Source organism: Hibiscus syriacus, unplaced genomic scaffold (genome assembly GCF_006381635.1).
Source record: "Hibiscus syriacus cultivar Baekdansim isolate YM2019G1 unplaced genomic scaffold, ASM638163v2 tig00008386_pilon, whole genome shotgun sequence".
In the NCBI taxonomy this organism is placed as follows: Eukaryota; Viridiplantae; Streptophyta; class Magnoliopsida; order Malvales; family Malvaceae; genus Hibiscus; species Hibiscus syriacus.
In genome coordinates, this window is record NW_024062163.1 from 50529 (window position 1) to 66604 (window position 16076).

Here is a 16076-nt window from a genome sequence, read left to right on the forward strand (position 1 = left end):
ATTATTTCCTCGTTTTACAACTCTCGGATTTCAGTTATTAAGTACTTTGGTGTAAAACTGAGGAGATTTTCTTTATATGAGAACGTGTTACGTGCACGAGTGCTCATCAACATGATTGGATCGTATTAGAATCCACCATATGTAGAGCTGTAATATATATATATATATATATATATATATGCTGCTTATCTCCAACCCTTCCTTTGAACTCTAATATGCTTATAACCCTTTTGCCAATACCTGGATGCAGGCACTTTTTGGACCACAACATCGCACATTATAACTGCGGTCATCGGGTTGGAAGTTCTGTCATCGGCATGGGCCTTGGTGCAGTTTGGTTGGGTTTGCAGAACCAACTGTCCTCCTACCTTTCGCCTTTGTCAATCTCTGCACTTCCAACCTCCTAGCAGAGTTATGTGACCCAATAACCGGACAAATAAACTATACCTACATGGAAGCCGTCAAGGCACGTTTTGGTAATTGAATTACTATTTTCTGCATATTAACAGAAGCATGCAAACTTTGTCACGGCGCTATTGTCATGCGAAATCATGACGATATTACCGTATCATGTCGAGATTATTGCTATATTTTTGGTATTGCAGGAGGATGGAATGTCAAGATATGTGGATGGATCCAATACCTGAATTTGTTTGGGGCTGCAGTTGGGTATACAATAGCTGCATCGGTGAGAATGATGAGAGTTAATACTGTCTAAATTCATCAAATACTCTTCTCTGCTTTCAGAATTTCATTACTTTCAAAGCACTAAGAACAAGTTTATGTGATGTGATGTGATCCCTTTTACCTTGCTTGTTTAGGGCGACCAAGAGATCGAACTGTTTCCACAGGTGGAACAGATCCTTATCATATGTGGAGCAACTATTATGTGGTTTATGTATTCCATGTCTGGCCTCGGACTTGGCATTGGCAAAGTTGCAGGTACCAAACATGGATAGTACTTTATCGGCGCCATCCATGTAGCATTTTCGATGTCTGAAGAGAAACAAATATCAAAAGTCATCCTTGCAGAACACGGAAGGTTCAAAAGAAGCCTGTTGGATATCAGTAACACATGCTGGAACTGTTACTTGTATGCAGAAGAGACGGAGGTCTTAGCAAACTCTGGGAGCTATTGCTTTCGCATATTCCTATTCTGTCATCCTTATTGAAACTCGGGTATTGGAGGATCATTTCGTACTTCATAACTTAGAAATCTTGCGCAAAACATAACAGGGCCTGTTCTTGCTGCATGATACAGTAAAAATCGCCTCCGGCAGAGTACAAGACAGTGAAGAAGGCTACTTAAATAAGGACCAAAAAAGGAATAGGGATCATAATGAGTATTCAATCAAACGTTGAAGATTAATTTGATATTATACCATAAATTATTAAAGAATATCTCAATTTATAAATTAAACCCAGTGAATATCAAATGTCCGATTTTAAACACACAAAAGCTGGAACGTAAGTTGCAAGCAAACCTTTTCCCCGGAAACAAAGGAGCCCGGGTCCTATTTTGTGCAGGGTCTTTCTTCTTAAATAGCGGTATGCGACCGTTATCATATGATTGTGATACCCGTAGTCCTCGTAATAGCGTCCGTTATGTCCATAATCACGACAAACGCGATAAGATTGAAAACGTTACCTCAATCGCTATTTGAATCTCTGCTTATCCATGCCAAAAAAAAGTTAAAGAAACTCCCCTAGTTCATCATAGCCAACCGAAGGAATTGAAAACAAAGATAATAAAAGTGGCCCAAACTGAGACTTATTACGTTGGATTCTATCTATTACATAGAAACTGGGAATTTAATTCCATAGGAAATGGCAACATTATTTCATGGATGAACAGTGACCGATGTGCACAAATTTAATGTGATTCACCCACTCTTCACTCGAATTGCCCCCCTTTTGCCAAGAATTATAATTGCCCGCAAAAGAAATTATTGGTTGGTTTGATAAAGTAAAATGTTATATTTCCCTACGCCTATAAAAGAAAAAGTATATATATTGTCAATTTTATGCATCCTATCCAAATACATGAAAAGAATCCATAGATTTTATGTTGGAAACGGGGAAAGTCTTGCCGGACCCTCGATCAGCGGAGCAACAAAACGACTGAGGGCACGAAACAGCTAGATTTTCACCAATACCAATTTCCATCATGAACTGATCAATTACTAGGAAAGCCAATAGCGACAGCCTTTTCAACAACCGTATCCATTAATGAAAACAAAAGTCAGCAGAGCAGTCGATTGAACATTGACGGGGACTTCTTTCTCTCATAATTTCTTCAAACTATTCTGTCTTACATAATCTTCTTAAACTTTATAATATATATATAACGAAGAGAAATTAAGGCAAAAACCCAGCACTAAATCACCCTCAAACCCTGTTTTTTAAGGACTCCCCTAATCCTCTACCCCTGCCAAAGAGGAACAAAACACACAAAAAGGGAACAAAGTGCTTCACTATGCGTAGTAAGTTCTACACTTGTGCTACATTAAAAGCTCGGTTACCCCAATCTTTCGTACCCATCAAGACCTACATTGATCGTTCAAAATCCCGGACTTACTGGTTTACAAGGGATCGAGTTGAGTAACTACAATGGGGCTCCTCACCACATGCGTGTTATTCCCATCTGTCCATGTCAGTGATCCGAAAACAGCCCCTGCATCATCCAACACCAGATGCTTACTATCTGCTGTTATGGTCACGAAAAAGCTAATCTTCTTCACTGCTGGTGTGAACACCAGCTTCATTGGCTTCACCGTCATGGTAACCCCTCTCGGTGCCGCTATCTTCGCGACATAAACGGTATTTGCCTGACCCACATTAGTCACGGTCCTGATAAACGTCTTGCTCGATGGACCCCTTGATGTGGTTGAAAACAATGCGGCAATTGAAGGGTAGTTAAGGTTCTCGGGCAATGGCTTCTTCATTGGACAAGCCACCGGAGACCTCGTGACAACTTGTACTAACTTAGGATTATAACCAATAGCACACAAGAAGGTCTCGTAATCACTATTAGTAATGTCGTAAATAAGTCCTGGATCCATTGCACGATTGAGATTGAGATGCCCGGCACCAAAATTGTAGGGAGTGGACCGCTTCCCTGTTGCTTCATCAATCATAGGCCGATTTGTATTATCGGTTATACTTGCAGTAGTCATCATAGCGGATCGAATTGCAGCCGGACTCCAATCAGGGTGAGCCGATTTAAGCAAAGCTGCTGCACCACTAACATGAGGGCAAGCCATGGAGGTTCCAGACAGAATGTTAAACTCTGCTTTCCTTGGATCGGAATCCAACCCAGTCGGACCAACAGCATCAGTCCAAGCGGCCAAAATGTTAACTCCGGGAGCAATCAAATCCGGCTTAAGAATTTCAGGGTTTAACCCATTGGGTCCTCTTGCAGAAAAGGAAGCCACAACAGGGGCTGGCTTGATTCCAATCACAGTACCCTTGACATCAATAGTGGCAGTCGGATTTGGCGCCGAGGAAACATATTTTTTCACCGCATCCCCTTCATCGGACCCGAGAGCACAAGCGGGCAAAAGATGTGCATCGCCGACCAAACCTTCACCATTTGAAGCACCGTTAGCAAGGATCATGCCGACACCACCGGCTTCCTTCACAACCATGCCTTTAGCCACCCTTGGGTTACTCCCTCGATCACAGATCACGATTTTTCCCTTAACAACGTTAGGATCAAGAGAATTCTCCATGCATAAAGAAGCTGAGAGTTCCCCAGATTTTCCAGGATACACCACGGGATACATCTTTCCTTTTAACTGCACGCCAGAGTACAACGACACGCCGTTTAACCTCCGTCCATCACTTAGGATGACGTCCGCCGGGAAATTACGGTCAATTGTTCCCGCTCCAACAGTGACCAACCAAGGAGCAAGGTTGGTAACCGACATTATGTTAGGCCCATCGTTTCCAGCCGAGGATGAAACAAATACCCCTTGCGAAACAGCACCGTATGCTCCAATTGCGATAGGGTCGAGATAATACGGAGTGGAGATTCCGTCTCCGCCACCGACCGAAATAGAAATTACGTCGACACCATCATTAACGGCGGCATCGAAAGCGGCTAAAATGTCAGAATCAAAACAGCCTGAATTCTTCCAACATACTTTGTACACCGCCAGTCTCGCTTTCGGCGCCACACCTTTTGCTATTCCGGCAGCGTAACCTCCCATACTGGCGCGAAATGCATGTCTCCCGGCGGCCGTAGAGGCCGTGTGAGTTCCGTGACCGTCAGCATCTCTCGGCGACATAAACTCGATCGTTTGGTTAATTCCAGCAATCGGACCACCCGGTCCAGCGGCCGCTTCATGACCCTTAGAGAAGAATCTCGCACCGATTAGTTTTCGGTTACAGTTTTTAGCAACGAATCTGGCTCCGATTTGACAAACTCCTTTCCAGCGAGCTGGAACCGGACCGAGATTCGTGTCCAAGAAGCTGCGTCGTTCGGGCCAGACCCCAGTGTCGAAGACTCCGATTATGACATCGGATCCATAATCGGAGTCCGACCAAAGCCCGTGCTGGTTCCTGAGGCCGAGGAACTGAGGGGACCGAGTTGTGTGAAGTTCTCGCCGCCGATCTTCGAAAACAGCAAGAACCGAAGGATGGTTACTGATTAAAGCGGCATGGTTTTCGGTTAAATACGCCGAGAAGCCATGGAAGACGGTGTTGTATGTATGGAGGATGCGAGTTGGCTCGGCGAACTCAGAAGAGTACCAGTGGTAGTGTGTGGGGAAAATAGACGGCTTTGATTGAGAATCTACACGAAAGATGAAGGTTTTAACAGTTTCATCACTGGAGAACGATTTCCAGAAACTAGAGTAAATCGAAAGAAGAAGCAACAAAGGAACAAAACTGGTGAGTACCGTCGCCATTGAAAGAGTAGAGTAGAGTGAGGCGAGTGAATGCACGGAGAAGAGAGTGTTATAAGAAATTATTTAATTATATTATCAACTTTTTTAATTGATTTTAAAAGAGCAGTTAATCCCTCATCCCCAATTAATCAACGACAAAACGGCTTCATTTGACTGTTTAAAAAGGTTTCCTTTTGATTCGTATCCCTCTACTATGCTCAAATTTCCAATCAAGTCTCTTTACTTTAATTTGTTTATCTGCTTTTATAATCTTACTAATTAATCACTGATATTTATAAAAATAGATAGATCAAATTATATAAAATAAATTTTATGGTAAGTGGGACATGAGCCTCCATTTTTTCTGCTTAGCTCTTTATAGATTGTACTGGTCCCTATGCCATTGTCTTTTCATTAAAAAAATGAATAAGGTCTAAATCTCAAATTGAATTATATTAAAGGGGCCAAATAGAAAATTTGACCGCTAATAAAGCATATAAGTGAGAATTTTTTTCTTTTTTCTTTTTTTAATAACTAAAAGCATATGGTGGTGGGAGTCGCTTTCTATGATTTCGAGGAGAGGAATGGAGTAGTTGAGGGGTTATGGTATTATAATGAGACATAATAATTAATTTTTCACCGTTTAAGCCAATAGATGATTGATGATGGCCGTCGGATTAATGGGTTTCCTTTTAACATTTAATCTATTTATTTTCATAAGAGTAATTAAACTAATAAAACAAAAATTTAAAAGAATAAACTACTTAAACAAAATTGTTTTTATAAGTGAAATATTTAAATTTACAAAATTTTAAAGGATAAATTACGCGTTTAGTATCTAAACTATTTGATACCTAAAATTTAGTTTACGTTTTACTTTAGTACTATGTTCAAAATTCAACGTTAAGTTTTGAAGGTATTTATAATGATTTTGGTATGTTTGTTTCTGTCGAAGAGTCATTACAATCATTTGTAGGCCAATATATTAAATATATCTAATATTTAGATCTTGAGTTTTATTAAAGATCATGTGGATCTATGTATATCTTATCCATAAGCTATAACTAGTTCGAAGGAGCCAATTTCTCTTGAAGCTTCGGTGACTGGGATGACCTGTCGAGAATTTGCAAATGACGAGGAACGGATGATTTGTGATGATCCAAAGGTATAGTAAGTATGATTATGATTTTAGTCCGTCTATCATATTGGGATTAAGTATCTAATGTCTTTATTTTAATTTGATATAATTCAATCTTTCTAAATGTATAAAGCTATTAACGAATCCAGATCGACAATACTTAGCAAAGGGCAATAAAAGGTTAAAGGTATCGATAGGCACCAAACCGGTTGTTGCGTGAAGGGAGCATTTAATTCTGTTTAAAGATGAAAATGAAAAAGGTATGTAGTTTAACTTTTTTTTGACAGAGTGTGGGGGCTTGTTGGCAAATCTACTGACAGTTTAATTTCATACATTTTCCATTTCAGCTGAGGCAATTAAAGCTGGATTAATTTGGCAATATTTGCAAAAGCATAGATAGATAGATATATATATATATATATATATATCGTACGGTTGGTGGTGAAGATAAGGGGATGGGGTGCCAACTGTCAGGACTTGACTTAAGCTGAGCCCACCCACCATTGGTCGGAATGAACGGCGGAGATTATTATCAGGGCCCGTGCATCAAAGTTTGTCGCGTGGCGGACATGTGATGATTTCAACGATCAATTAAGTAGGACCCACGTTGTCTGCTCGCTTTGAGGTGGATGAGCTGTGTAAAGTGGCTCTCGCTCCAATCTGCTGACTCTGCATTTTGACCCACTCAGTCTTCAAATGTTATCAGAATTTGCGAGGGAAAAAAAAGAAGCCAAAAATTGAATGATTTGCTCTCGTTGAGAGTCGAACTCAAGACCTCCCGCTTACTAAACGGGTGCTCTAACCAACTGAGCTACGAGAGCTGGTTGTCAAAGAACTGAAGTTAAATAAAAAATTTAAACAAATATCACTGTCGCTACTACAATTTAGGGTACTGTTGTATGTGGATGATAAACGGTGACATTTGTCTCTTGGCAGGGAAGAAGCACTAAGGGGACGTTTGGACGGGGGAATGTGAGATTCTCTCGGGAATGAAATCTACATTCCTCCGTTTGGTTTGATCGGGAATGTCATTCCCGGTAATGTTTTATTCCTTTAACCAAACACGGTAATCTTACATTCCTGCTAAATCAACCAAATACAAAATACAACATTTCCAGTAATCCTATTCCCTGGTAATCTTTTATTCCCACTGGTAATCTTATATTCCGTGAACCAAACACACCCTAAAGGCTTGGGGCCCAAGCCAAAATTTTGTTTTTTACCTTTAATTTATATATAAAATTTAAAAATTTACAGGATAATTATGAAATTCTCCTCTAATTTTAGAAAAGTTATACTTTACTCTCTTCAAATTGAAAACTTGGCTCCGTCCCTGACTCTTCTCTTGGAATGTCCAATAGATCACAAAAGAGAAGAAATTCACATAGATGGGAGACATGAAAACCAGGTTGAGACTTGAGAGATTCTATTGCTACTGTTTCAATGGGATTTTAATACACTGGATAAAACTATTCTCACATTGTCGAATGGGCACATAGGAGGAGCAAGTTGAGGCAATCCCGCTCATTTTAGGGTATGTTCCATCAAGAGAATCCAATTCCATTACGAGAGTGATCCATGGCAAAAGGGATGCATGGAATGGACAAAGGGCTTGATTAACAGGAACACGTGTAACGCTACACCTGTTGCCGATAGAAAAACAACTTTATGATATTCTTCCACTTGTATTATATCAACTTCATATAGATGGAATGTTTGAGATCAAAATCCCATAATCATAAACAAAACTTTTGGTACACAGTATGCCATCTGGATGGTCAAATCCCTTGGGCGCAAGGCCTGGCTGGAGCAGTGGAGCTTGGAACAAACTCAAATGATTATGCATGATTATTGCACCATAAACTTGACATGGAGCATATGACGTCAAAAGGAATATTACCCTAAAATGCAAAGTCTCTTTAATGGAAGATGATAATGGTTAATGCAAACCAAAGCCAAAAAAGATGCTCTATCATTGAATTCACAAACCTTTTATCTGTGGTTAACTAGTCGAAGCCAAGTCAAGGGTTATTTAACTGCTTCATCTTTAACAAGTTTGATTAGACAAAATGGTAAACAAACAGGAGACTGCACCCACACCCACGCACACATTTGTACAATGTGCTGTAGAAGTTTGGTGCCAAACCAATGATTATTTGTGGTAAAGTATGGCCCAGGATATTCATTTCCTTCTGGACCCAGATGGAAAGTTAGACTGGATTCATTTTCAATTTTGGGTTATTTGTGCAAACTTCAGCTTTCTAACAAATAAGTTGCTTTATGTAATCAATTATATTAAATATCAGTTGATCTAACAAAATAAGTCGCTAAATTCTTCAAACAACATTTAAATTTTAGAGTTTGACTTCTAATTTGTGAATGAAATAAACTGAAATGAAAGAGTTAATAATATAATTTTTTTTTGGTAATACATGAATCCATATTAGTCAAATAATATCTTATACCAAGTGATTATACAAAAAAAAAATCATTATTGAATCCGGAATAGTGAATTTGGATTGGGCTAGGTTGGTCCATCAAAATATGAAGATTATTTTTATTATTTTATGTTTCATTCTAATATTTAAAGCTAAAAATTGAATCGGATTCAATATTTGTAGTCAACAAGATGTCTCGACTGGAGTAGGACTTGTCCACGTTGGATTATCATCTTTGGGAAGTTCGTAAGATTTTTGTAATACTCCAAATTTTGACCAGTGACTAAAATGTAAGTTTTAAAAGTTTAGTGTCTAAAGTATAAACTTTGAAAAGTGTAGGGACCAAAATTTTAATTTTTAAAAAGTTATATATTTTAGCCTGTAAATGAACAGTTTGGATTAAAACAAAGATTTTAGTGGGAAATCAGATTTTGGTACGGGAATTGTGTTAAAAGCTATAAAGTAGTAAAGTTCGGTATTGAAATAGAATATTCGGATCGAATTTGAATTTTACAAAAATTGGAAGGATGTTATAAAATGGTAGGAAACATTATTTTAATATTTTAGATCAGAGAAATTTGGCTCAGAAATGTGCAATTTTTCAAATTTGATAGAAACAATGAAATTTAGTGACTAAAATGCAATTTTTGAAAATTGCATGTCAAATTTTGTAAGTCAGTCAAATTGGTTCATCTTTGACCGTGGAAGATGATAAGGTTTATGTGCCTTGGTATTAATGTAAATATCAAGTTCATTAAAGATAAATTAGGAAATATATTTTAATTTTAAGGGTAAATTGGTAATTTAGCATTTAACGAATTAAAAATTCATTAAATTATAATGAAAGCTGAAGAATTATTGAGGATATTTCTTCATCTTTAGCTGAAAGGTCGTGGGTTTCTCTTAAAGGTAAGAAACAATTTTCTTTTCCCATTTTTGAAGCTATTTTCTTGAGAATTAGACTTCGGTGTAGTTAGGAAAAATGTTCTATATTCAATTCTCTACGTTTTGACATGAATATCACTAGGGTTTATGTTCAAGTTCATCTTGGGTTGATGAAGGGGATGTTGATTTCTTTTATTTTAGGGGTTATGAAGAGTTAAGTGATTTTAAAGAATTGGTTGTAAGAATTGATGAAGAACCTAAGGATGAAGTTAAAGAAAACAGTTTAGATTTTGAATCTGGCAGTGAGTTTGAAAATTCACCAGAAATTATATAAAAATGATTTGGAAGTTATTTTTATATATTTTTGTTTGTATATCAATCTAGTTTTGTTTAAAATGAAATGGGATCAATTTCAAGGTGTATACAAAAAGATATGAGTTTTTAACCGAGGAAAGGTCAAAAAAACGGGCAGCAGATTCTGCACAAAACAGATTATATCGGCCAACTTTGAAAATTCACCATAAATTGTACAAAATGAATTAGAATGAGTTATTTATATGGATAGATTTTTATTCAAGTCTAGTTTTCAACGGAAGAAATGGAATTAAATTCTAGTCTGTATATTAATACAAAATACTGATTATTTAAAGGTAGTGCGAGTTGTTTGAATATGGAAAATTTAGAATTTAAGCGGAAATGGATTAGAAGTTGAAGAGTAATGTTTAAATGTTTGAATATATTTTTGGATTCTTGGAATTGAAGTTAAATGGTAAGAGACCATTTTGAATAAATTGGAAATGTTGAGAAGAATTCTAAAAGAATTCATTTTAATGGTTAGATGGTGGAATTTGAAAGGTCCCAAAACTTTAGGGACTTGTTTGCATGTTCTCAAATGAAGAAGTATTATTTTAGTAAATTATTGAATTCTGGAAAATTTATTGGTATGCTGAATTTTGAATTAAATATTGAGTTGAGGTTGAATTACAATTTTTTTTGGATAATTATGATTTATTACCCAAGAAAGCAAAAGCCTGCTACAGTACACAAATAACAATAAACAACAGATAAGTAAAGGACTGCTAAACATAACAGAAGCAGTAGGAACGAGACTCCCAGCTATGCAATAATCTAATTAGTGCAAAGGGCTGTATTACGCTCATCAGATCTATAAATGGTGCTGTCCTCCAATCGAATTCGAATAATAGTTTTGACGTCCTGTAGTAACGCATCCACTGAACGAGCACTACTTCCATAGAGCCTGCAATTTCTTTCCTTCCATATTCTATAGACATGACTTGCCCAGGCAAGTCGGAGCACTCTCACAATAAGAGATTTGCCCTTGAAACAATAGGTCGCCCAGGCTAACTCACCATTCCAGCTACTAACCCCTCGATACACACCACATAAAGCAAGTATTGCCCCCATAGGTCCTTTGCAAAGTTGCAGTCAAAGAACAGGTGGTCTCTGCATTTAGGCTCAATACCACATATAAGGCATTTATCATTCTCGATATTTAGACCCATTCTTAGAATCCTAATCCAAGTAGGGAGACGATTAAGAATGGCCATCCACACAATGATACTGTGCTTAGGAATACGCCGGGGGAACCACACTAAATGCTGCCAAGAAACTTTGGGAGAAATACTGCGCAAGTTGTCCCGAATGCTTCTTACACTCAGGTTATGAAACGGGGCAGTAAAGAGGTGAAGAACACTCGGTCTGAGTTTCAAAATATATTTGAACGACCAACTAACATTTGTGGGAATGCTCATCTTCCAGAAATCTGCACTCCCAATCACGTAGGCACGTATCCAGGCCACCCAAAGAGAACCCTCGTTAGCCAAAAGCTTCTTAATAAGACAAACAACGCAAGCCTTATTCCATTCCCCATTAGCTTGAACCCCTAGGCCTCCTTCAGTTTTAGCAGCGCAGATCTTCTTCCAACTGACACGAGCGCTTTTAGCAGGTACGTCAGATCCTTTCCAAAAGAATCTGGAGCACAGTTGCTCAATGGAATGAATAACCTCTTTGGGCAGAATGAGTTGCCTACACCAGAAACTTGCCTTGCTGAAAAGAACAGCTCTTATAAGTTGAATTCTCCCAACAAAGCTAAGATGTTTGTTGGCCCACAAGTTCAACTTTGCCCGGATTTTGTCAATTAAACTGCGACAGTCCTTCATAGTGAGCTTTCTGGTAACCAGTAGAACACCCAGGTAACGAACTGGGAGGCTGCCCAGTTTAAATCCAGTTAAATCCTTAATGGCAGCACATTGATCTATATGAACACCAACATAGAACATTTCGCATTGTCGTAACCGTTTCTCGCCCGATGTGATGGGTCTCAACTTATTTGGTGAAAACCCGATTTTGTAAAAGAAATGTTTCGGAGTCGCCATCGACCTTTTGAGTTAGGTAATTCGAACACCCGAAAACGTCTTTTAAAAACAATTTTTAAGAAAAAATCATTTTTAAGACAAAAGTTAGTCTGCGTTTACCAAAGATTCGGTGAAAAATAGGTTCGAAGGTCGATTACGTGCGGGGAATGATAAGCACCCCCACAACGCCCAAAATTGGTACCTATCGATTATATATTGTCTCTAAATAGTAGAAATCTAAGAATTAGAATATATATTTAAATCACGATTCCATTATTTCTAATTCAACCATACAAATATTATAGAACAAAATTCTAAAGAAAAATATAAAATATTCTATTATTTCCAATTGAAGAGAAAATACTCCCTAAAATACTTTAGGACGAACATTTCTCTTTCCAACTGAAATAAAAAGAATATAATAATAATTTTTCCTAAGAATAAAATAATTTTTACTCTACCAAAGAAAGAAATTAAATTCATTAATCCGAATTATACTATTAGAAAAGATAAGGGATATTCAATAATTTAAAAATACCGAGACTTAATTCCTAATAAAATTAGACGAATTGTCTCGATAAGTTTAAAATAGTGAATATTTCCTTTTCTCCTCAAAATTAATTAATTTAAAATGCAATCAATTTTTAAAGGTTTTTCTAGTGGGATATTTGTTTATTTTAAAATATCGAAAAAAAGACATCTAGTTATCTTAAGAGTGTCCCTTCTTAATATTTTAAAATAAATAAATATTGCCCTTAATCCGATTATGTAATCAGTTGGGTTATGCTAATGAGGCTCTTAAACAAAAATAAAATATGGTTCATTGTGGCATTTAAAGAAAAATAAATAAATACACATATGGATAAGAAAAACAATTTAAGGTTATTTTTAACTTTATCTTACTTTACAAATATATACATGTTTTCTAAATATGATATTAAACCTGGAACCAAATATTATTAAAAAATAATAATGGAAATGAAAAATAGAAAATCTATGCCATGTTCTACATACAATCTTATGTACAAATAAAGTAATAAATAATACAAGTAAAATAAATATTTAGAACATAAAACACTTTCACCTTTATAGTTTCATTTTAAACCTAAAAACTAAAAACAATCTCAAGCTCTCCTCTCCACTTTCCCTCTCCTCCTCGGGCGAGGACCATCGCTGGAAGCCAGCGCCACCGCAACCTCATCGCTCCGACCACCACACACGGTGGTCAGAGATCTAAAACAGACCCAAAAACCCTTCATTTTCTTCTGATCTACACCCTTAACACTAAACCTAACTTGAAAACCCCCAAATAAAACCCCAAATCACTCGAAAAAAAACTATCGACTCTCTCGCCTTCGACCTACACCGGCGAGACCCCTTCTCTTCTCAGGTAACTTCTAGACTCCTCTCTATTTATTTATTTGCATCATTTTTACTGGTTAGTTTGTTGATTAGAGTTTAAAAAAATTATTTATTTTTATATTAATTATTTCAAATATATACATTATGCTCAAAAAAATAAAGAAAAAATGGTTATATTCGAAATGCTAGATCTGGGCTTTTAGAAAAAATTATCACAATAATAAAAAAATTGTATGTAATATGCTCTATATATGAACCAAAAGAAAATATAATAACTATTGGATTTGAAGTGAATATATCAGAGAAAAAAGTGCATTCGAATAATGATGAAACTAAATAAAAAATAGTAAGTAATTGATACCCATTAAAGTATGATATTGCTTGAAAATGGAGTTTACAGTGTGTTGTTTGCAAGGATTTTCCCTAATCCTTTTTACATTCGGTTTGCTCAGGTTAAATACCCAGTTACAACTGAAAAAGAAATTATTCCCTGCTCTCTTGTGTTCTGTGTTTTTGCAGGTGGAGTCATGGGTATAGGATGGGTTTTGAAATAAAAAATTATGCAAGAGACATTATATGGTGGTGGGGCGTTGGTTGCAGCAACAAGGTATGGAGAGCAAGTTGAAAAGTGGTTCCACGTAGGGTGCAGGGCTGTTGGGTACAGTAATTTAGAAAGTGGAGCACGAGTTTTTAAAATATGGTACTCACACGCATTTACTTGCGTTAAGTTTTAACCCAGACATGGAGTAGAAAAGGTCGAGAACAGCTTGAACACCAATCACAGACTTAAGAGACCCTTTGCAGAATATAAGAAAATCGTCTGCAAAGCAGAGGTGAGTAAGGCCAACTTTCTTGCACTTGGGATGGTAACAGAGCACTCTTTTCTCAGCAGCCAAATTAAGAAGGCTAGATAAGACATTCATGGCTAAGACAAAGATATAGGGCGAAAGGGGATCACCCTGTCTAACACCCAGAGCACCTTTGAAATAGCCAACCAGGGTACCATTAAGCACAATAGAATAACTAGGATTGGTAATACAAGCCCAGATCCAACCTATGAACTTCTTGGGTAAACCAAGCGCATGTAAAACAATTTTCACAAAATCACAGCTTAAGGAGTCAAAAGCCTTTTATAAATCAATCTTTAGAGCACATCTCGAAGAAGTTTTCTTCTTAGAATAACCCCTAACAAGCTCTTGTGCAAGTAAGGTATTATCAATTATGCTCATTCCTTTCACAAAGGCAGACTGATTCATTGCAATCATACTTGGAAAAATAGTAGACAGTCGATTCACTAAGATTCTAATGACAGTTTTATAAATGACAGAACAACAGGAAATAGGCCTATAGTCCTTAACCATACTCGGATTAGGGACTTTAGGAACAAGCACAACATCTGTAGCATTAAAGGAAGGGAGCATGAATGAGGTGGTGAAAAAATACTTGATAGCTGCCAAGAAGTCATTACCAACGATATGCCAGGTTCTTTTGAAAAAAAAATGAATTATAACCGTCAGGGCCAGGAGATTTATTATTGCCTTGACCCCAAATAGCATCTTTGATCTCCTTATTAGAGACCTCTCTAATTAATGCCTCTGTTACACCCTCAGACAGAGAATAAGCAACTCCCTGATTGTAGAGACATTACAGTAATTGACCTCCAGATCAACCACCCCCAATTATTTAAAAAAAAATGATAGTCACTCTGGACATATCCTCAAATATGTTAAGTCTAACACCATCTTGGCTAAAAATGACCCTAATGGTGTTATTCATCCTTTTGCTATCAACCATGGAATGAAAGAATCGAGTACTCTGATCTCCCTCTCTAATCTAGTCTGTCTTTTCTTTCTGCTTATAAAAGAGAAGTTTCATCAGTTCGAGGGCTTTCAACTCCTCCTCAGCCTTCAATTCATCTAAAATAAAATTACCAACAGTGGCAGCATCTAAATTTGCAAGCTGGATGGACCTTAACTCTTCTCTCTTCACTCTTCTCTCTTCCTCAGAACTTGCCCTGAAATATCAAGGAGATAAGCTTTATTAAGGTCCTTATGACATTTCTTTAACCTCTTTAACTTAAGGAAAAAGACCTGGGTTGGATTCCCCGTAACAGGAGCCTGCCATGAATCCCTAACAGTAGTAAAAAAACTAGGGTGCATAACCTAGAAGTTGAAGAACTTGAAGGGTTTAGGCATAGCAATAGCAACATCCTTGTGTAGCCAGACTAAAGCAGGAATGTGGTCTGACTCCCCAGGTGCTTGAAATTCCACCTCAGAGAATGGAAATGCTTCGGTTCAGCTATGATTAACAAGAACACGGTCTAGCTTGCAATGTAACACCCTCAACCCATACCTGACCCGGATACGAGTCTGAGGTGTCACATTGACTTTTCAAACTTTGAATCTTGACGAAAATCAAGGAAATTTAAAACTTTCATTAAAATAACATTGTTACTTTACACAAGTTAACCAAAACAAGACAAAACTGATCAGAGCATTTGTAACTAACACTTTTCTTACATACCAACACATTATACACAACAAAATACCTACTTTATCAGTTACTTCTGATCTGATCTTCTAGCAGTGCTGCTGTTCTTGCCACTCTTATTTCTGTTCTTCTCGATTCTTGGTACCTACGTGTAAATCACTTACACGCTAAGTCATAGACTTAGTGAGGTATATATATATATATATATATATATATATATATATATATATATATATATATATATCAATGCATTCATGAACATGCATTCTTACCATTTGATCATGACATCTTTATTTGTATGCATATATTTCACTATAACATATATGACGGTAACATGCACATATAAAATATATATTCTTATGCTAATTCTAATTTAACTTATCTTTGAATTCCCCATGTACATTATGAAGAACAAAGGTATGCGAGTACATAGAGGTTGTGCACTATGCTGTCACTACAGCTCGTATAATTCCCTCAAGGGGCACTAAAAATTTATCCC

General features: G+C 37.0%; 1 protein-coding gene, 1 non-coding gene and 1 pseudogene across 2 annotated transcripts; 1 reads left to right on the forward strand and 2 right to left on the reverse strand.

The window, feature by feature from the left end:
* Window positions 1-225: 225 nt before the first annotated feature.
* Window positions 226-1319, forward strand: LOC120202264 (annotated as a pseudogene).
* Window positions 1320-2398: 1079 nt separating this feature from the next.
* On the reverse strand, window positions 2399-4949 carry LOC120202263 (subtilisin-like protease SBT1.6). The gene has a single exon (XM_039202698.1). The coding sequence runs from the start codon at window positions 4908-4910 to the stop codon at window positions 2583-2585; it is 2328 nt and encodes a 775-aa protein (XP_039058629.1). The 5' UTR covers window positions 4911-4949; the 3' UTR covers window positions 2399-2582.
* Window positions 4950-6774: 1825 nt separating this feature from the next.
* On the reverse strand, window positions 6775-6848 carry TRNAT-AGU. The gene has a single exon. It is a non-coding gene; the product is annotated as a tRNA-Thr (tRNA).
* Window positions 6849-16076: the final 9228 nt, after the last annotated feature.

What these genes read in the sequence shown, in the direction of transcription:
- LOC120202263 (XM_039202698.1), bottom strand. Translation starts at nt 4,910, where the DNA reads ATGGCGACGGTACTCACCAGTTTTGTTCCTTTGTTGCTTCTTCTTTCG.